The sequence below is a fragment of the Eulemur rufifrons genome, unplaced genomic scaffold (genome assembly GCF_041146395.1).
Source record: "Eulemur rufifrons isolate Redbay unplaced genomic scaffold, OSU_ERuf_1 scaffold_125, whole genome shotgun sequence".
NCBI lineage: Eukaryota > Metazoa > Chordata > Mammalia > Primates > Lemuridae > Eulemur > Eulemur rufifrons.
In genome coordinates this window covers 268,274-288,961 of record NW_027182907.1, presented here as the reverse complement: position 1 = coordinate 288,961, position 20,688 = coordinate 268,274, and the positions used below count along the sequence as shown (strand labels likewise).

The window sequence follows — 20,688 nt, the reverse complement described above, 5'->3', positions numbered from 1 at the left end:
GATCCTCCTGTCTCAGCCTCCCGAGTAGCTGGGACTACAGGCATGTGCCACCATGCCCGGCTAATTTTTTGTATATATATATATATATATTTTTTAGTTGTCCATATAATTTCTTCCTATTTTTAGTAGAGACGGAGTCTCACTCTTGCTCAGGCTGGTCTCGAACTCCTGACCTCGAGCGATCCACCCGCCTCGGCCTCCCAGAGTGCTAGGATTACAGGCGTGAGCCACCGCGCCCGGCCCCGACTTATTTATCTTAGTAGTTTAGATTTCAGTTATTTTAAGTTACTTTTTTGTTTACCATTTTTATACCCTATAAATTAGATATGTAACATAGAACAGGGATTAAAATATAGTTTAAGTTATTGGTTTTTTAATCTTAAATTCATAAATCTTACCGAGAAAAGTAAATAAGTATTTTATAAGACTTATTAAACATATCATTTTTAAATTTTATAAACATAGTAGACATTTTAGAATATCTCGTTTAAAGGTGTTAATTAGATCCTTTCAAAACATCATGTCCCAAAACAAAATCTATTGACATCATAGGGATCAAAAGTGTTTTTGGCCCCCCAGAGTTTGGGAGTAAAAGCCACTGTTCCCATAAAGACGTGTTGAAAATTTATTGACATGAAGATTAATAGGAGAAAGAATTACAACTTATATATGGACGTCTTTAGAATAACATTTAAAAGTGCAGGGGAAACTGTCCATGTTTTATGTTTTAAGCACGGACAGTCCGGTAGAAGTGACTGGACCAAAACGGGGTGCGCTAATTCTACCAGGCGGAGAGGCAGAAGCAGCAAGGCTTTTATATTTAGATTCCGCCTGGCCTCTCTCCAGTGTGCCTTCCTCCCTTCTGGGTTGCAGGGCGGCAAGGCCCTTTCTGGCACGGGGTTTTACGGTAAAACAGAGCGGGTCAGATAATTACTTCATGGCCAGTTTATATAGACTAATTTGAGGTTTTAAGGCTAGCTTTCAGGAATAAAAGGGGTTCTGGGCTGTACGACCTGCCTTGGGTACAGGGATTCTGGTTTTTATGGCTGGCTTCAGGGAAGGATTGGTACAAGAGGCAGGCACACAAGGCAAGGTCAGAAAATATTTTGCTTCTGAAGCCTTCGTTTTCAGTTAGTTTTCTGAATCCCATCAACATAAGATCACCTGACTGTAGACTGAGAGAAAAAACCTTCAGCGTAAATCTTTGGCACCTCAAACAATGATATAAAGTAGTAACATGCTTTTTACATGATGATCAAGATTAAGTTGTTTTGAAAATAGTCTCAAAACAATTTTTTTTTGGTGGGGGTGTAAATTTGAGTATGTGTAATATTTATAAAGAGTAAGACTGTTTTGAGATTTCTCTTTGATTTTAACCATTATTTACTTTTTATCTTAAAATAAATTACTACATAAAAATTAATAATTTAGAAACTTTTTCCCTAGGCACAAACTGTTACAGTAACATAATGTACATATAACCGGCTGGCTTCTAAAGAGTGGGACAAAAATGGAAAAGACAAGGGAAACTGAAGTTTCCAATTTAAGTTCTTTTAACTACAACTTTTAGGACAACTTTGAATCCCTAACAGTACTGATAATGTTAGATGATAGTGAGTTAGAAACACCTTTTGTCTATCTCTCTGCAGACAGTGAATTGGTGGAAGTAAATTATATCTGTAGTTAGAGTTAAAAGACCAAAACCAAAATATTTTCATACACCTTTGACTATAAGTTTTTTTTTGTTGTTGTTGTGTTTCCTGTTTTTGTTTATTTTAATTTGTTGACACTTAGGCACATTTGTGTTTTTACCTTAAAGTTAAATACATAGGTATTTTTTCTTGGTAACTCAGATTTAGTGATTATCATTAGATCAAATATTAAATTTACTTTATTAAAAAATCATACATTATTTTGTCTTTGGCTGAGTTTTATATTTTTATAACCTTTTTGTCAAATCTTGACACCTCAAGAACATAAAAATGTCCAGTAAAACCCAGGGAAAAACAAATGTATGTTGACAATTTGAAAGTATTTTTATTATTTTATTAATAACACCTTTTTATTTATTTTTTTAATAACCCAGCTTATTTACCAAAGATTACTTAAATTTACATGAACCATTTGGGTTAATTTATGAGAGCTCTCTTATTTTTAAGTCAGTCCGGAACCATGTAAGTACAGACATGTAATATATAGACAGACACAAAACATACATAAACATATACACTCTCATGCACGCACACGAAGTTCTAATAGATTTTACCTTAGAACTCTGCCCATGAGACGGTAACACAAACTCACCAGTCAGTAAAAGGCAGTTGGATCCAAATTTCGTCTGATGAAACTGGAACTTGCTCACGTGGCAAACTTCAGTTGCCCTGATAAGTAACCTAATTAGGCCTGTGGAGCAAAGTTTTGGGTAAAGCAGTTTCCATGGCAGTTTGATTTTAAAAAACTTTTTTCTTCAGTTCAAAAATGAGTTTTTAATGTTTGTATTTTGGCTAGAACCGGCAGTAGGATCTCCAGGTAGCCTTTTAATTGTAAATACTGTAAACAGTGAGTTATCTTAACATCAATAGAAAAAGCAGGTTTTAGAGTAGCCAGAAAAGAAGAGAGAGAAACAGCTCGAGATACTTTATAGCGGAAGGTAATAATTTGCCCTTAATTTGCCCTTTCGTAAAAACTTGTGCACAAGCATTAGCTCTATAACCAGCTGGAGCCCCGGAAACACCTGGCAGGCCTTTGAATCTTTTCATTTACAGAACTACTTGCAAGTAGGGGTACCACACACCAACTGGGGTGCCCCCTGGGGGTCATCCTCCCTTGTCTTTCCTCGATGTTAAAGGATGTCCCATTTTCTCTTTAAAAGAAGCAACCGAACTGTCCTACAGGGTTGGGTGTCGTGGATCAGAGTGTGCTGCTTGTGGGTGGGGCTCCTCAAGGTCTCACCACTGAGTAGCTCCCACCCTCTTAGGTGTCTCAGGTTTCTCTCTCGGAGGTCTAGTACCTGGGAGAGGGCTCCAAACGCCGAGTGATCAGCTCTTATGTGCGTTTCCTGGACGAGCCTTCTTTTAATTAACGTACGTGTGTGTGTGTGTGTGTGTGTGTGTGTGTTCGCGTGCGTGTGTGTGGGGGGGTGGGGGGGCCCTGGGGTTCCGGTTCCGTATGGGGCCACTCGTGCCTCGGGGAATCGCCCCAGGCAACTCCCACTCGGGACCCCCGTCACCCGGGGCTGCCAAGGCTGGGAGGAGTAAGATGCCCCTTCTCTTCGGAGCTGAGGAACTCAGTCTCTCATTTGTCTACCAACAAGACAGTTCGGTTTCCTCTTTCAAAAATGCACAGCAAAGCCGATTGAGATTAATTTTAGGATAAAAAGACAATAGAGAAGACCCTTTAGGATGCACCTCCAAATCTAAGTTAGGATCCCAAACAACAATTCCTAGGAAAAGAACCAGCTCAGAGTAAACCGAGACCATCAACCCAAAAGGGAGCTCAGGACGACCCACCAGTTCCACCAGAGGAGAAGCTCGGAGTGGGGGGGGTAGGCCCCCCCGAAAGGGCCACGACGGGACCTGGCGCCGAGTTTGGGCTGCTCCTTCGGTGGTCCTGAGTCTTCTCTGAGCCCCACGCCCGGGCGCCAACCTTGTCAAGGGAAAGGAAACCAAACTCTGGAACATAATTTTAAAGAGATTTAACCTGGGCCAAATTGGAGGCTCATGACCCGGAGCCACGCCCAAGAGGCCTTGAGCAAGTGGACTCGCTGTGGCTGGTGTGTTATAGTTTGGTTTTATACCTGTCAGGGAGACAGGGCTTACAGGTAAAGTCATAAACCAATACGTGGGAGGCATACATTGGTTTGGCCCGAAAAGGTGGGCCATCTCCAAGCGGGGGCTTGTAGGTATAGGTGGGTTTAAAGATTTTTTGGCTTGTAATTGGTTAAAGACATGAAGCTTTGTCTAAAGGCTTGGGATGTTTTAACACAGTTGTTTATTAGAGATAAGTCATGGGACATAGATTGGTTGTGTAAATTGAGGGTCTGTAGGTTTGTCTTGCACACCCTTAGGCTTGTTAATGGGTTACAAAGGATGTCCCCAAGAAGGGAGAGGGGCATGATGAGGCCTTCTGACCTCCCTCTTCCTGGCAGGCAATTTAGTTTTAGGATATTCCTTTGGCCACGAGGGGGTCCATTCAGTCAGCTGGTGTGTGTGTGAGGTGGGGTTTGAGCCTTAAAGTTCCATTTTAGTTCACACCACTAACTGGTGGAACCAGAATTTGAACTTGGCTAGTTTGATTACAGAGGCCAAGCAATACTGACAAAAGAGAAAGAGTTGTGTTCACGATGTCAGGTTAAGACAAAAAAAAAAAAAAAAAAAAAATATATATATATATATATATATATATAAAAGAAAACGTTGGAAGAGAGAGGAAGAGGAGGCGTGCCGTGGCGTGTCACAGGAGCAGCAGACGGTCCAGTGTGTGCCTGGAGGTGGACTTACCTGTGGGAGGGGCGGGAGCTGAGGCAGGAAGAGCTGGCTCAGGTAGACTGTTAATATCCCGGAATATCATGATAAGGAGTCAGGTTCTGTCCTGTGGCTAAGGGATTTCATCTAAGATTTAAGCTTACGAATTCCGTGATTATAATGTAACGTTGGTAAAGGTAGCCCTGACTGCGTAACAGGCACTGTGGCAAAAGCGATGGTGGGCCAGCGCTCTGGGTGCCGCGCAGACGGCAGCAGGGGGGACGCGGGGATCCACCCTCCGTACGGGGAAGGTGGCTCCGCCGCTCACCCTCGCCGTCCTCCTCGGTTACGGCCACGGAAGGAGCCGTTTGGGTCACCACAGGACACTTCATTTATAGAAGATTATGTTTATATAAAAGTCTTTATAACTGCATCTGTACTTTATTTTTGCGGGATTAAATTATGGTAAAATTCACAATCCAAAATGTCTACTCTCTGGAAATTTGGCGAGTTGTTTCTCCCTACACTCCCCCATGTACAAAACACACATTTTTTCTGGGTGTCATATTTCTAGTCTCTGTATCGAATGATTGAACAATTCAGTGAGTAGCACTTATTAGTATGAATTTGAACAAAGTACACATTTGGAAGTACTGTTCAACCAAAACTAGTCTATGCTCAAATGTCTCACAAGGTACAATACAGAACACTAAGTCACCCCCTTTATATTAGTGTATTTTTTGATGTGCATTAATACACTACGCCATTTTCTTAGTGTCCTGTGGTATAATTCAGTGACATTTATGCACTAGGACTAGACAAATCTTTTTTTTTTTTTTTTTTTTTTTGAGCCAGAGTCTCACTCTGTTGCCCAGGCTAGAGTGAGTGCCGTGGCGTCAGCCTAGCTCACAGCAACCTCAAACTCCTGAGCTCAAGCAATCCTCCTGTCTCAGCCTCCCGAGTAGCTGGGACTACAGGCATGTGCCACCATGCCCGGCTAATTTTTTCTATATATATTTTTAGCTGTCCATATAATTTCTTTCTATTTTTAGTACAGGTGGGGTCTCGCTCTTGCTCAGGCTGGTCTCGAACTCCTGAGCTCAAACGATCCGCCCACCTCGGCCTCCCAGAGTGCTAGGATTACAGGCGTGAGCCACCGCGCCCGGCCCAAATCTACTGTTATTACAGTCCTCAGCGGCCTAATTTTTGAAAACCCTTCCCTCTCTTTCCCATGTGCCCCCATATTCTCTCTCACACGCATGCACACGTATTCCCACATGAACAATTTTTGGGTGAGACTTTGTCATTCTATTGAGTAGGTAAGAAATTTAAACTAGGGAAACTACAGGCATACGGAAAAGAAAGTACTAACAGTTGGTGCTGAAAAATAGATGCTCATTTGCTATCTTTGTCCTGTCTCCCATGATCCTTTGAAACAATTACGATGGGCCCCATACGGATTCCCCGAGAATGTTCTCTCCTCCCCTTTCTGTCCGCACACCAGCTGTGACCCAGGTTGTGTGGACTCCTGTGGCATCCCTTCCCGTTTCTCTCTCAAGGTTGTACTTTGGTTTATTTCAGTTAGATTCCTACTGTGAAAGTGCTGTGACTGTAGGTCAGGAATAAGGCCTTTGTTTTCATGTATTAAACATTTGGGCCGTGAGATGAGGAGACATCATTTGGCCTTCATGATGATGCTGACCAGTTCTGGTTTTTCTTTTCTGTTACTCGGGACTTTGAAGCATGGGTTATCGAGAACTGGGAAGGACTTGGTACAGACTCAGGAACGTTCTTGAATCTTACCAAGACTGTACTGTCGCTATCTCTGATAACAACTGGCCCGTAATGAGTGCCTGCTTTATGCCAGGCACTGTGCTAAGTGTTCTGCACACCTGACTGATAATCGCTACGTTAATAGTAAAGGCAAACTGGCCATTTTTTACAGATGAGAAAATTGAGGCTGGGAAGGGAGAATAAGTAACATTCCTGAGGTCACAGAGCTGGTCAGTGATAGAACCTGGATTTAACTTCCAGTCTGTCTGACTCTAAATCCTATATACCCTCTTCACTGAATAAAATTTATCTTGCAACCAGCAATCAATATAAATATTTGAGGAGATGTTCCACTATACAGGGGCAGCAAAAATAGAAAAAAAGGAATCAGGATTATTGGATTTCTATTTTCAAATGACAATTTTTTATTTTAGACTTCTAAAATTTGAAATGGAATTATAGAAGAATGTGTTAAAAGTTCTAGATGTAATTTGTTAATGTTTCTAGTGGAGAGTTGATAGTCATATCTCAAATGCAATGATCAAGAATGGATTTTCTGTCTCCAGTTTTAAGACAAAATTGGCTGCAGCATTGGCAAGATGTCGAATCAAACACGATGCCCTTTCAATTTACCACATTCTCCCAGAGACAGTTCGGAAGCAGGAACTGAGGGCCTCCACTTTGCCACTTTATGCTTGGATAAATACTTGTAAAATCAGGTAAGGGCTTAAATCAAATTCTTTGTTTATATTTCAAGTCTCCATCCTTTAAAAATGATTACCTTTAAAAATATTACCTTTTTACGGGATGGGGGCACATTCTGGGGGCGTGATTAGGGAATCATAGTTTAGTTCCAGATCTCATTACCAAATTACCAAAGGTAATTGCATAAATATGTTAATTTTTCTGTCTCTAATTATTTTTTTAACTTACTGTTGGCTAAAATTGTGAGTTCCATTAGATGTATTAATATACGCAGTGATATTTTTATTTGTTGCAGGAAAAAGGTGTTAGTATTAAATACATTTTTAATTATCATATTTGTAATTGTAAGCTCATGTTGTATATTTACAGCCCTGAAGAAGTTTACAATAATTTGAAGAAAAGAGGCTATAGTGAAGTCAAATCTGTATTGCATATTGATGATAAAGTCTTTGCTGTGGACCAACATTGCTATGATGTTTTAATTTTTCCATCTCATCTTAAAAATGATCTTATAAACATAGATCTTTTCAAAGATGATAAACTTATTTTTCAGGTAAACTAATATTTGCTTTCATTGTGATTGTTAATCCAACTTAGCAAAAGAATCCCTCTGCTTAAAAATAAAAGCTAACACTGTTTACATTTTTTATGGATTATCAGGGAGGTTTATAAGGCCTGATTGTCACCTTCAATAAAATTAATACTTCTGCTGTCAGTGCTCCCGTTTTACCTTGGCATCTTTGTCTCATGGGAAGTTACAAAGAACATATTCTCCCAGATTCCGTAGATGGGGAGATTTGTATTGCTGACAGTTGAGAGACTGTGTTTTTCTCCCAAAAGAGGATTCAAGAGAAGGTATAATGAAACCTTTTCTTCCTTCTGTTTCTTGGGAAGATACTAGGGCCATCTTGCATATAAAAAGGAAATGTTTAATACTTTTTAAAATCTCTTTAATATATTCCTGTAGCTTTGATTTGTAAGGGATGTATAAGGGCTATCAATACAGGAAGAGAATGTGAGATATAATGTGGTTTCAGCAGAATGGAAATAAAAGGCCCAAAAAATTAGGTTAAACTTACTTTTACGTCCTTAGATTCCAGTTCTCACTTCAGATTCACTTTGGTATTCCAAGGGTTTTCCTTTCTCCACATCTGTGTTCTCGGGTAGAATCTCTTATCCAAGCAAGCACTGGGATCAGCTGCAGAAGCCCAGTCTGTCGAGCCCCCTTTTATAAGCTTCTCAGACATCTTAATTTCAGTCTCTGGGCTAGTAGCAATTTAGGTGACAGTGTGATGGGGAAGAAAAAATGGCAGCAGCAGCTGTGTGGGCTTTTGTGAAAAGAATGGGAGCTAAGACAGGACATCACTAATCTATTAATCATAGTTTAGAGATTTTGGCATTGTCTTACCACTATGCAAAAATTAAATGATTACAGTCATCATTTAGGCTAGACAAAGTTAAGCTTTTCGTTTTAAATATATCAGTTGTCTTTGTTAACTTTTTTTTTTTTTTTTGAGACAGTCTCACTCTCTTGCCTGGGCTAGAGTGCCGTGGCGTCAGCCTAGCTCACAGCAACCTCAAACTCCTGGGCTCAAGTGATCCTCCTGCCTCAGCCTCCCAAGTAGCTGGGACTACAGGCATGCGCCACCATGCCCGGTTAATTTTTTCTATAAGTATTTTTAGTTGGCCAGATAATTTCTTTCTAATTTTAGTAGAGACGAGGTCTCGCTCTTGTGCAGGCTGGTCTTGAACTCCTGAGCTGAAGCAATCCTCTTGCCTCGGCCTCCCAGAGTGCTAGGATTACAGGCGTGAGCCACCGTGCCTGGCCTTTGTTAACTTTTTATTTAGACGTATACTAAGATGTTTTAAACTAAAATAGATTAGGTTTCTCTTTAAGATTCCTACCAAGTACTTTCTTTTACGTAAAGCAAAAAGAAGTTAGCTTATGTTTCTAATCATACCCTTTGAAATTCTAATCATGTTATCTTGTAGGACAAATCTCGAAGTCTTGCTGTGCACTCTGTAAAGGCTTTATTAAATATGGATGATGATATCTTAATGGTCAATACAGGCTCATGGTACACGGCTGCCCATATGTCAACCTTAACCCATGATAACACCTCAAAAATATTTGTGTGTGGAGTGCAATCACAAGCTAAAGATCCCGACTTGAAGAACCTTTTCAAAAAAATGGGATGTAAAAGTATGTCCAAATACTTACTTGTTTGGTGATTGTTCTATAAGATTTTAGAAATGTTAAAAATGTTTTAATTTATTAGCTTTTTGTAACATAAAAACTCTGTATGTGAACTATACTGCTAAAATCCTCACTAATCTATATTATATCAGGGTGTTCTTGTTGCTTAATTTGGTTAAACAACTGTAGGTTATGTTACTATCTTGGTACTAATACTTTGGAATAGTATTTGACATTTAGCTACTACATAATTTGTGGCTCAAACATTTTGTTAAAGCAGATGGTAGAAATTTTATCATTTAACAAATAAGAATATAATCACATAAGTGCTTAAGTGACAATAATAATAAGATAATAGCTAGGACTAGAAGCTAAGTCTTTTAGACTTCTTAGTTTTAAAAACTTTTCGATTTGACCATGCTAACTAAAGATCACATTTTATTATAGGTTCAGTGAAAACTCAAGCAAAACCTTGAACAGATTGATAGGGATAGGGAGACAGAAAGTGGAATTCAGGATTTGACCAGGAGGGGTAGCCTGGTATAAATACCCCAGGATTTCACTTGGAACCCAGAAGTGCACCCTGGATAGTTATCAGCCCTCCAAAGAATTGGAGCCCAAATTCCAGTAACATTAATTACCAGCTGGATTAAGAAGATCTGGGATTGCTAGTGCCCAGTCTTAGCTGCCTGCCAGAAGCAAAAGTAAATTATTTCTCTGCTGGGCGCAGTGGCACACGCTTATAATCCCAATTCTTTGGGAGGCTGAGGTGGGAGGATCACTTGAGGCCAGGAGTTCAAGACAAGCCTGGGCAACATAGTGAGACCCTGTCTCTACAAAAATAAAAACATTAGCTGGGGGTGGTGGTGACTCCTAAAGTCCTAGCTACTTGGGAGGCTGAGGCAGGAAGGTGGCTTGAGCCCAGGACTTGAGGCTGCAGTGGACTATGATTGTGCCCTGCACTCCAGCCTGGGCAATGGAGCGTGACCCTGTCTCAAAAAAAAAAAAAAAAAAAAAAAAGTAAATTCTTTTGGAAGAGGAAAAAGAATCCTAGGTTTCCAATTATTTCCTAATTTTTTTCAAATGCAATGTCTGCCACTCCATTATAAAAAAACCCAACAAATAGGAAGAAAAGACATGACTGAAACAAGGAGAAAACACAATATAAGCAGACCCACAGAGGATCCAGATACTGGATATATCAGATGTAGACTTTAAAATAACTATGATTAATATATTAGAAAGAGTAAATGCCAAGTTTTATAATTTTAGCAGAGACCTGGAAAGGATAGTCAAAAAAGAGCCAAAAGAAAGTTCTAGAACTGGAAAATACAATGTATAAAATTAAGAAGTAAATGGATAGGTCTTAACAGTAAATTACACAAAACTAAAGAAGCAGTAAGTGAACTGACAGGCCAGAAGAAAATACTCAGACTGAAGCATTGGGAGAAAAAAGGATGAATAATATGAAAAAGGTCGTAAGACATACCTGAGACTCAGTGATTCGGTGATCTCATGTATATTTGATTGGGATTGCATAAGGAGAATAGAAAGGGACTTGGGAAGAAACAATATTTGAATTGCAGGCTGGGAATTTTCTAATGGTTGAAGGAGATTAAGCTACAGATTCAAGAAGCCCTGTGAACTCTAAGAAGAGTAAATATATGAAAGCACATGCTATGGTCTGAATGTTTGTGTCCCCCAAAATCCTAACCCCCGAGGTGATGGTTTCAGGAGGTGGGACCTTTGGGAGGCGCTTAAGAGCGAGACCCCAGAGAGCTACTGGCCCCCTTCCATCACGTGAGGACACAGCAACAAGGCACCATCTTTGAGAAGGTGGGTCTTTGCCAGACACTGAGTCTTCTGGTGCCTTGATCTTGGACTTCCCAGCCTCCAGAACTGTGAGAAGTGAATCTCTGTTGTTTATAAACTACTTATCCTATGGTATTTTGTTATAGCAGCCCAAACAGACTAAGATAACATATTAGACATATTACAGCATTACTGCTGAAAACCAAAGACAGACGGCAACGTAAGCAGCCAGGGGGAAAGCATACATTACCTTGAGTAGAATGGCAACAAAACAAAAACTAACTTTCCAACAGAAAAAATTTAAAGCCAGAAAACTATTAAACAATATCTCCATAGTACTGAAAGAAACTGTCAGGCTACATTTTTGTAGCCAGCAAAAATATCCTTTGAAATAAAGATATTCTCAGCCAAAATCGGAGAATTCATCACTAGTAGACACAATAAAGGAAATACTAAAGGTATATTGTTTGCATAGAAGGAATATTATATAGGAAGTTGGAGATGCTGGAAGAAATGAAGAACCGCGGCAAAGGTAAGTACATAGCTAAGTCTAAATGATTATAATCTTGTGTCTAATGGATTTGCAAATTAATGCCTGTGGGGTTAAAAATATGTATGTTACATGTAATTAAAATAAATCGCAATCAACATTGTACTGGAGGTCAGGCAGTGCAGTGAGGAAAGAAAAGAAGAAATAAAAATCAAAAAGGAAGAAATAAAACTATAGGTGACAAGATTATGTGTATGGAAAATTCAAAATAATCTATGACTATAGACTTTATTGTGATGTTTGCAAGGTTACTAGATATAAGGTCAGCATACAAAAATCAATTTATTTCTATATACCAACAACAAAAAAAATTTGAAAATGAAGTTTTAAAAACAAATACCTTTTACAGCAATACCAAAAAACATAAAATATTTGAATACATCTAATAAAAGGTGTGTTAAGATCTCCTCATGAAACTGTGGAACGTTATTGAAAGAAAGAAGACCTAGGTAAATGGAAGAATAGATTGTGGTCATGAATCGGAAGACTGAATGTCATAAAGATGAGATTTATCTCCCAATTGCTCTATATAGAGTCAATTTAATACCAGTCTAAATTCTAGTGGATTTTTTTTGTGGAATTGACAAGCTGATTTTAAAATTTTTCATGGTAATACAGAGGGTCGAGCATCCCAGAAAAGACACACAGCTAGTAAATAGTGAAGCTGGGAGTCAGACTCGAATGTTTTTACTGCCAAAGCCCATTTTCCTCTCCTATATCATGCTACTTTAAGTTGAACCTGAAGTTCACAATGGGAAATTTAATTTTAAATTTCAAAATCATTCTCTCAGGTGAAAGAGAAAGCAGTCTATTAAGAGAACTCCTGGGCCGGGCGCGGTGGCTCACGCCTGTCATCCTAGCACTCTGGGAGGTCGAGGCAGGTGGATTGTTTGAGGTCAGGAGTTCGAGACTAGCCTGAGCAAGAGTGAGACCCCGTCTCTAATAAAAAAAAAAAAAATAGAAATTAGATGGACAACTAAAAATATATAAAGAAAAAATTAGCCGGGCGTGGTGGCGCATGCCTGTAGTCCCAGCTACTTGGGAGGCTGAGGCAGGAGGATCGCTTGAGCCCAGGAGTCTGAGATTGCTGTGAGTGAGGCTGACGCCACGGCACTCACTCTAGCCCGGGAAACAGAGCGAGACTGTCTCAAAAAAAAAAAACAAAAAAAACCCTCCGTATTAACTTTGGGAAGTTATCATAGAATAATAGCCCTCTATTCTAACTATATTAAAATGTGTTTCTGTGGGGTTGAGGACTTAAAAATGTACAGTAAGTAGATATATCACATTGCATTATGATTTTTAATATTTTTACATTAGTTTTTCTGTGTTTTTCTCCAGATGTTGAAATACTTCACGAGGCATTCGTTAACATTGAATCAAAGGATCACAGGTTACAGAAAGTTAAAGTAATTCTGCTTCTACCTCGTTGTTCTGGACTGGGTGTCAGTAATCCGGTAGAATTTATTTTACATGAACATGAAGGTACTTATTTTAATTTCTACATCATTGAAATTGGTTGATAACTTAAAATGTAAAATTATTTAAAATCATTAATATAGCATATCAAATATGTCTGATTAATAAATAATAGCTACCATGTATAAAGTGTTTAATACATGTGAAGGACTTCACATCTATTACCTAATTTCATCCCGTAAGCAATGGGCAAGGGTGATATTCAAAATAAATGATGGGAATAATAAAGGCAATCAGAACAGATGCCGGCCAGTATGCTATTCTGGTGTAGACTAGAGCTCTTACGTAGGCACTGAATTTATCCGCATTCTATAGATGAAAACGCTGAGACTCGGAGACTGATTCACTTTTGTCAGGTCATACGGCTGGTTCGTGACAGAGTTAGGATGAGCGACTCTAGACTTCAGGTCTGCAAGACTCTAGAGCCTGAGGCTGAGCTCTTAATATCCTAATTAAATCACAATTAGATTATTTCAAACACAGAACTTTTTTAACCTCCAGTATGTATGTTTTATGATATGAATACCTCAGATTAAATACTCTAAGAACATTTTATTGGCTTCTTCAGTAAATTTTAAAATTATCGGCCGGGCGCGGTGCCTCACGCCTGTAGTCCTAGCACTGTGGGAGGCCGAGGCGGGAGGATCGCTCAAGGTCAGGAGTCCGAGGCCAGCCTGAGCAAGAGTGAGACCCCGTCTCTACTAAAAATAGAAAGAAATGGTCTGGACAGCTAAAAATATATATAGAAAAAATTAGCCGGGCATGGTGACGCATGCCTGTAGTCCCAGCTACTCGGGAGGCTGAGGCAGGAGGATCGCTTGAGCCCAGGAGTTTGAGGTTGCTGTGAGCTAGGCTGACGCCACTGCACTCACTCTAGCCCGGGCAACAGAGTGAGACTCTGTCTCAAAATAAATAAATAAATAAATAAAATTATCATTAACCTTAACGTTTACTGAGCATTCATATTTAAGGCACTGAGCTAAGCAGTTTACTTGTATAATCTTATTAAATCCTCTCGAGAACTCTGTGAAGTAGATTATCTCCGTTTTATGAATTCGGAGTCTGAGGCTTGGGGAAGTGACTGAAGCCCCCCAGCATCACGGGACTAGTAAGTGTCGGAGCCTGGATCCAGGCAAAGCCAGCCTGACTCTGAGGTTGGCACTTTCAGTCGCTCTCTTAATCACATTATGTTGCTCCAGACTAGCTGAAGCTGATTCTTACTCTTACCCTTGTTTACACTGGACAGCACAGGTAAGGCTAACGAGAGTGTTAGGAGACTCTGCTCCAACATTCAGAATATGGTAACTGTTTCTATTTCTAGCAAGGACAGAAAGAGGAGGAAAAGAAATGGAGGGTAAGGAACTGATGTTTATTGAACACAACAACGTCCTAGACAACATTCTAGGTGCTACTCACACATTATCATTTGGCATTCACAATTACTGTTTGAGGGTGGTATTTTTATCCCTCTTTTGCAGACGAATAAAATCAAGACTCAGAACAACTGCTCGAGTTGCTTATGGCCATGCAGCTAGTACGCAGGGAAGCTGGGGTTCAAGTTCGCGTCAGTTAGCACATGCCTTTCTCGTAAGCTGCCCTGTCTTTAGTTGGGCTAACACATGGTACCATGTGGGATACTGACTTTCGGTAGAAAATTTCTTTCCAGAGAGAATTTAGCAGAAGAATAACCAACTCAGATGGGAGAGTGTTAGGCTGAGAAAATGTGTACATGAACTCTGGGAAGTAATAAAAGAAAAATTAGACACTAAAGGAAAAGGGGGAAGAGTAGCAGCAGCTGCCCTGAGCATAGCAGACAGGAGAACTGGAGCTTCCAAGTGTGGGACTCTGGCCACATCCTGGGCCATTCTGACGCGGAAACTTAGAAAAAATAAGCCGTAGATAAAAACAAACTAGAGGGTAGGGGAGAAAAACCCACAGGAAAATAAAAGTGGCCAAAGGGGAGAAAACAAAACATTTCCTAGGTACTGGTGATGTTTTGGAAGCCGCGGTGAAGAGGCGACAGGGCCAGCCAGGCAGTGGCCAGGTGCTGCAGCGAGATGTGCTCTCCAGGGAACCGCTCTCCGGCAGCTGGTGACGGAGGTGGGAACCTAGGCACAAGCTCAGCAGGAACGAGCCCAAAGGATGAGTTTTAATCAGACTTAGATGCCAGGTAGAACAGAACAATAACGGATTAGTGTTGAGAAACATTTTAACATTGGAAAATATTAGAACCATTGAGAAACGTACGAAGTTGGTCCTTCCTAACAACTTGTAATCACTTTAAAATAGGATTAAAGAATGATGTGGATGATACAGTTTGAGAATAATAATTGGTAAACAGTCCTTTTAAAAGTAATGAACAGTTTTAGAATAGAGATAGAAAAATGTGAAGTGTAAAACTGAATTGGGAAGAAATGCAGTTTAATTAACTTTTATTGATACCATTGGAATGAGGAATAGCCAAATACGTGGTACAAATAAATCGGCCCTCCCACTCCAGGGAGTTCTAGAGAGGCAAAACAGAGTTTAGAAGTTTAGACTGGTCAGATTTCTGAGTTAGACTCTTAGCTGTACACTTAGTAGCTATATAACATTAGACAAACTGTGTAATGTTTGTTTAAACAGTTTTCTCAATGTTAAGAAATGATAATGTCTCAAGGGGGGTGTTAAATAAAATAATCTATATAAAGTAGCATTCATATATCTTAGTTAATTTTATTAAGAAATAAGTTTAAGTTATTCTTCAAAATCTAAAACGTGTAAGACATTGTTCTTAATGTTACGAAGACATAAATTTGCTTTTGTGAATTTTTTCTTCCAAGGTTTCTTTTGGAAAGTTAAGTTAATGTTTTAAACTGTATCCTGTGTGTTCTTTCTTACCCAGATCTGACTATAGCCCATCAGTTTCTACTTTGGAAAATAAATCTTATTCTCTCTTTTCTGTAATTAGTGTCCAGACTGATTGCATTCTGTCTTCTGTACCTAATGATTTATACGACTTCTTAGATCACTGTCTTATAGGAACTTGAGGAAAACAACATTAAATATATTCAATATTCTTTTTGAAAAACAATGTTAAAACTAAATTACCTTTGTTTTTCTAATTTTGAAGTCAACATTTTAATATCTATTTAGTTTTACTAGATATTTTCCACAGAAACTTTCACTAGTAGGCAAAACAGCTGAAAAATATATGATAATAGCAATATATGAAAAGTACCTAATAGTGATATATTTTAAAGTCTTCATTTATTTTTTAAAATTTAGGTACAGATTTACTTAAAGATCTCTCTCAAGGAGGCACATCAGAAGATAAACTTCATGTTCTTGCTGAACAGCAATATGAACAGCTAATACACGCAATGAAATGTAAGTTTGTCATTAGTGTGGTCATGTTAAAATATGGTGTAAATCTTAGAAACATTAATCTTTCATTTATCCGTTATAAACAAGCAATGAAGTGTGAACCACAAGCAAATTTTTAAGACCATTGAGTCTTAATGCCTTCAAAGACCAAAAATATTTATTTTTACCAATTTAATCTAAATCTTTAAAAATATATATTTTACTGTAATTTTAAACAGGTTAGTAAACATAATTTAACAATTTTCTAATGCTGAAGTTAAATAATTGTGTATATTCATATTTGTGCAGTTTAATCTTTCCTATTTCTTCTCTTTAACCTCTTACTTGATGTAATTTTTCTGTTGTCATTGTGCCTACACCTAACAATTCTTCTACAGTCCGAATTTATGTATGTATGTATGTGTGTATATATATTTATTTACTTCGTAGAGATGGGTCTCGCTATGTTGCCCAGGCTGGTCTTAAACTCCTGGCCTCAAGCGACCCTCCTGCCTTGGCTTCCCAAAGCGCTGGGATTACATGTATGAGCCACTGCACCAGCCAATAGTGCAGATTTTAATCACACTCTCTGTTCTCTGTTTAGCACTAAGAGAAATAAGAGGTAAAATTACAGATAAAGCCCAGATCTCTTGTTTTGAAGTCTGAGTAACAAAGCTCTTTGAGTAATTTAGATCATTGCTCCAGTCACTCCGTTGTGATTCGAGCACCACTGGCCCTCCACATGTGGACGTGGAAATCTAGGTGTCGCTGAGAAATTAATGCACTTTCATTAATTCAGTGTATATTAATCCAGTGCCTACTCTGGGTCAGGCATCAAGCTGGATATAAGGCATACGAGTGTGGGTAAATCCCGGTCTCTAAAGGCGCAAAGGTAAGTATGTGGGAGGCCGGGCGCGGTGGCTCACGCCTGTGGTCCCAGCACTCTAGGAAGCCGAGGCGGGAGGATCGCTCGGGGTCAGGAGTTCGAGACCAGCCTGAGCAAGAGCGAGACCCCGTCCCTACTAAAAATGGAAAGAAATTATCTGGCCATCTAAAATATATATAGAAAAAATTAGCCGGGCATGGTGGCTCATGCCTGTAGTCCCAGCTACTCAGGAGGCTGAGGCAGGAGGATTGCTGGAGCCCAGGAGTTTGAGGTTGCTGTGAGCTGGGCTGATGGCATGGCACGCTAGCCCAGGCAACAGAGTGAGACTCTGTCTCAAAAAAAAAAATAATAAATAAAATAAAACAAATAATAAAAGGGATAAGTATGTGGGAGTAGATAATTCCACACATGAAGATACACTATACGTGAGGTGGAAATAAGGCAAAATAGCACAGAGGAGGTCGGCCCTTTTAGTTGATACTGCCAATAAATGTTCATTTGAACAGGATAGTATGTATACAATCTATGAAATAAGTTGGTTGGAAGGTCAGGATGTTAGTAAATAATTTTTTTACTTGATGCATTTTCATTTAATATTAATTGAATATTTAAAGCTTAAAAAAGCTTCAGAAAGAATCATGAAAAGCAAAGGGATTTTAATAAACCTTTATTATGCCAAATAAACATAAAATTTGGGAACTCTCAAGATTATGATGACAATTTGTTACCAGAAGACGTACTGTAAATCAAAACAAGTTGTATTTGATTTTCCCATAAAACGATGCTTGGGTAGTTAAGTGCCTGACCAAATTTTGATGCAAATGACTAAAAGTTCCATTTGAAATCAAACATGCTCAGTCCTCTTACTAGTTGTGGAAATACTTTTTAAAACATTTGAGCATTTATTGATCACTTGTCATGTGGCAGGCACCCTGCTGTTTGTGTGTGTCATTTTGTGTCTTGTCCCCCAGCTTCCAGGCCTTCCTCCCTGCCTCACCCTCTGGCCCCAGCCTCGCGGCCACTCTCGGCTGTGGTGTCCTGAGAAACACGGCTAATTACGTCCTTGACACCTGTGAATGACAGTTGACTCTGGAAGCCCCCGACCCCCGTCGTCTGTGCTCTGGTCCCCGTAACTCTCTCCCTGTCCCCCTCTGTGCTCCCTAGAATGAATAGTCCCATCAACAATTCCCCGCATTTTAACTTTTCTGAATGTTGTCCCCTTGTCCCCCTTTTCCCTCCGTGACTTGCTTTTCCTCCGAGAACAGTGTTTCTCCGACTCGCCCTTCTCGTTCTTTCTGAGCCTTTCACGTCACCCTTCGCTGCTGCCACCAAGGGCGCCGGGCGGGTCACCAGGCCCCGGTGCAGCTGCGCCGTCCGGCCCTTGTCCCCGGGGTCCCCGGAGGCGACGGCGAAACTCACCACTTCTGTCCTTTCACGCCCTGGCTTCCGTGTCTCCCACGACACCGCAGTCGCGGCCTCGTCGCCTCCCCGCTGCCCTCCGGGCCCTGCTGTCCTGCCCGACACCGGGTGGGCGGCGGTCGCTGTCCCGGGCCGTCTCCTCCGGGGACGGGGACGCGCGGGAATCCGCCTCGGCGCGTCCGGGACGCACGTCCTGCTCTGCCGCCCGCGTCCCCGCGCGGTGACCGCGGCTTCAGCCTCGCGCTCGCCCGGCCCAGGCCTGGCCGGGACCTCCTGTCGCCGCCGGCCCGTCCCGCATCCGGCCACCGCCACCGCGTCGCCGCATCCGGCCACCGCCACCGCCGCCGCCACTGCGTCCAAACCGGCGTCTCGGTCCCCGCGGCGGCCGCCCGCGCTCTCTGCCGGCGTCCCCTCCGCCCTCCGGTCTGGTCACGACACAGAAATTGGAGCGATCTCACTGAAACAGGTGGCATCTCGCCATGGTCGGTAAAAACCGGCACGTCCCTGTGCCAGCTGGCACTCGGACCAGTTTGTGACCTCATGTCCCAGCCCGTCCCAGTCCCCTCTGCCCTGACTGGACTGGCCTGGAGTGGCCCTGCCGTGCCCGCTGCCTTGCTCAGGGTGCCCGGCCCGGCTGGGAAATGCGTCCCCGGCCCCGGCTGGGAAATGCGTCCCCGGCCCCGGCTGGGAAATGCGTCCCCGGCCCCGCTGGGAAATGCGTCCCCGGCCCGGCTGGAACGCTCTTTCTCCGGAAACTGCCCCCACCGCGCCCCAGGTCCCCCGCGGCCTTTGTTACTTAACCTGCCGAGCAGTTCGCCGGGTCGCTGCCTTGGTCTCCTCTGAGAAAGCGCCAGCAGGGCGGGGATGTTTGTCCCTGTGGGTCACTGGCCGGTCCCGACGCCGGGGAGGGTCCTGGCCGCGCTCAGCACCGAGTGACGTGCGGGCAGCGGCGGGACCTCGTGTGACAGGCGGGAGACGGGAGACTTGACGTGCTTGGCTCAGGTTCCCACCGCGTTAGTGACAGAATTGGGATTCACATCTGGGCTGTCAGTTTCTGTGGTCCTTCCGACACGGCTGGGAGAATCAAGGTCACGGTCATCGGCAGCGTCTACTCCTCTGTGTTGGTAACTAGGTTGGTCACAGTGATGGAATTTGCAATTCCCGCTCGGTCCGGTTCAATCGACTTGACTCACTGACCGCAAACCGCATCGCCAACACAGGCTTCTGCTTTCCAGGGGAGCCATTCTGGCCTCTGGAAATCGTCCCCTCAAGGCCATGTGGTGTTGGTGTCCAATACATGTTTAGAAACATAGCAGATTTGTGTAGGATTGTCGGTGGGGCCATTACATGCACTACGTCTTCTTTACCCGCAGTTACTAAAGCCCAGGCAGTCGTTTACTGCACATGTTCCGTGTATCCAGAGGAAAATGAAGCTGTTGTTAAGAAGGCGCTGGACTTTCAAGATCTTGGGAATAAAGTGCAACCTTACAGGTAAGAAAAGAAAGGACTCTTCCAAACTACCCAAACTACCAAAGATTTTTGAAAGGGAAAAATAGGATTTTCTAAGTTGTATGAAGACGTTCTGCCTTTTTATTATACTTTAATATGATCAAATAACCTCATCTTAACCTTAAAGTAGATTCTGTAGAGCCTTTACAACAGCTTGGCATAAGCATTTTCTTAAACATTAAAAGATTATTTTGTTTTTGTTACTGTTAACTAAAAGCATTTGGCTTTGACTTGACTAGTTTCTGGATAAACTGGGTCCAAATTTCACATCCCTATTTTAGATACATGTATGCTTTAGTAGAAGAAAAATAAGTATATAAAATATTCTTAGAAAGTAGACAGAAAATTTGGATGTTTATTACCTGAGAGCTTACACATTTCTATAGCCATTTTTAGCCTTTAGTACCCACCAGGACTTAGGAAAAAATAACCTAGATATCTATAGTAGCTTCTGGGTAAAATGCTGCAATAAACTAAGAGTTGAGAAAAAGAACATTAATATACAATTGAACTGTGGACATCAAGAAAAGAAGTATATCTAAGAATAAAT

General features: G+C 41.3%; 1 protein-coding gene across 1 annotated transcript in view; it reads left to right on the top strand.

The window, feature by feature from the left end:
- The window catches only part of NSUN7 (NOP2/Sun RNA methyltransferase family member 7), a 50,153-nt gene that overhangs the window by 20,226 nt on the left and 9,239 nt on the right, over positions 1-20,688 (top strand). Inside the window, exons 4-9 of the mRNA XM_069464838.1 lie at positions 6,803-6,955; positions 7,311-7,494; positions 8,934-9,144; positions 12,842-12,985; positions 16,247-16,348; positions 20,003-20,120. Of these exons, the coding sequence (XP_069320939.1) occupies positions 6,803-6,955; positions 7,311-7,494; positions 8,934-9,144; positions 12,842-12,985; positions 16,247-16,348; positions 20,003-20,120 (912 nt within the window). The remainder of the gene's footprint in view (positions 1-6,802; positions 6,956-7,310; positions 7,495-8,933; positions 9,145-12,841; positions 12,986-16,246; positions 16,349-20,002; positions 20,121-20,688) is intronic.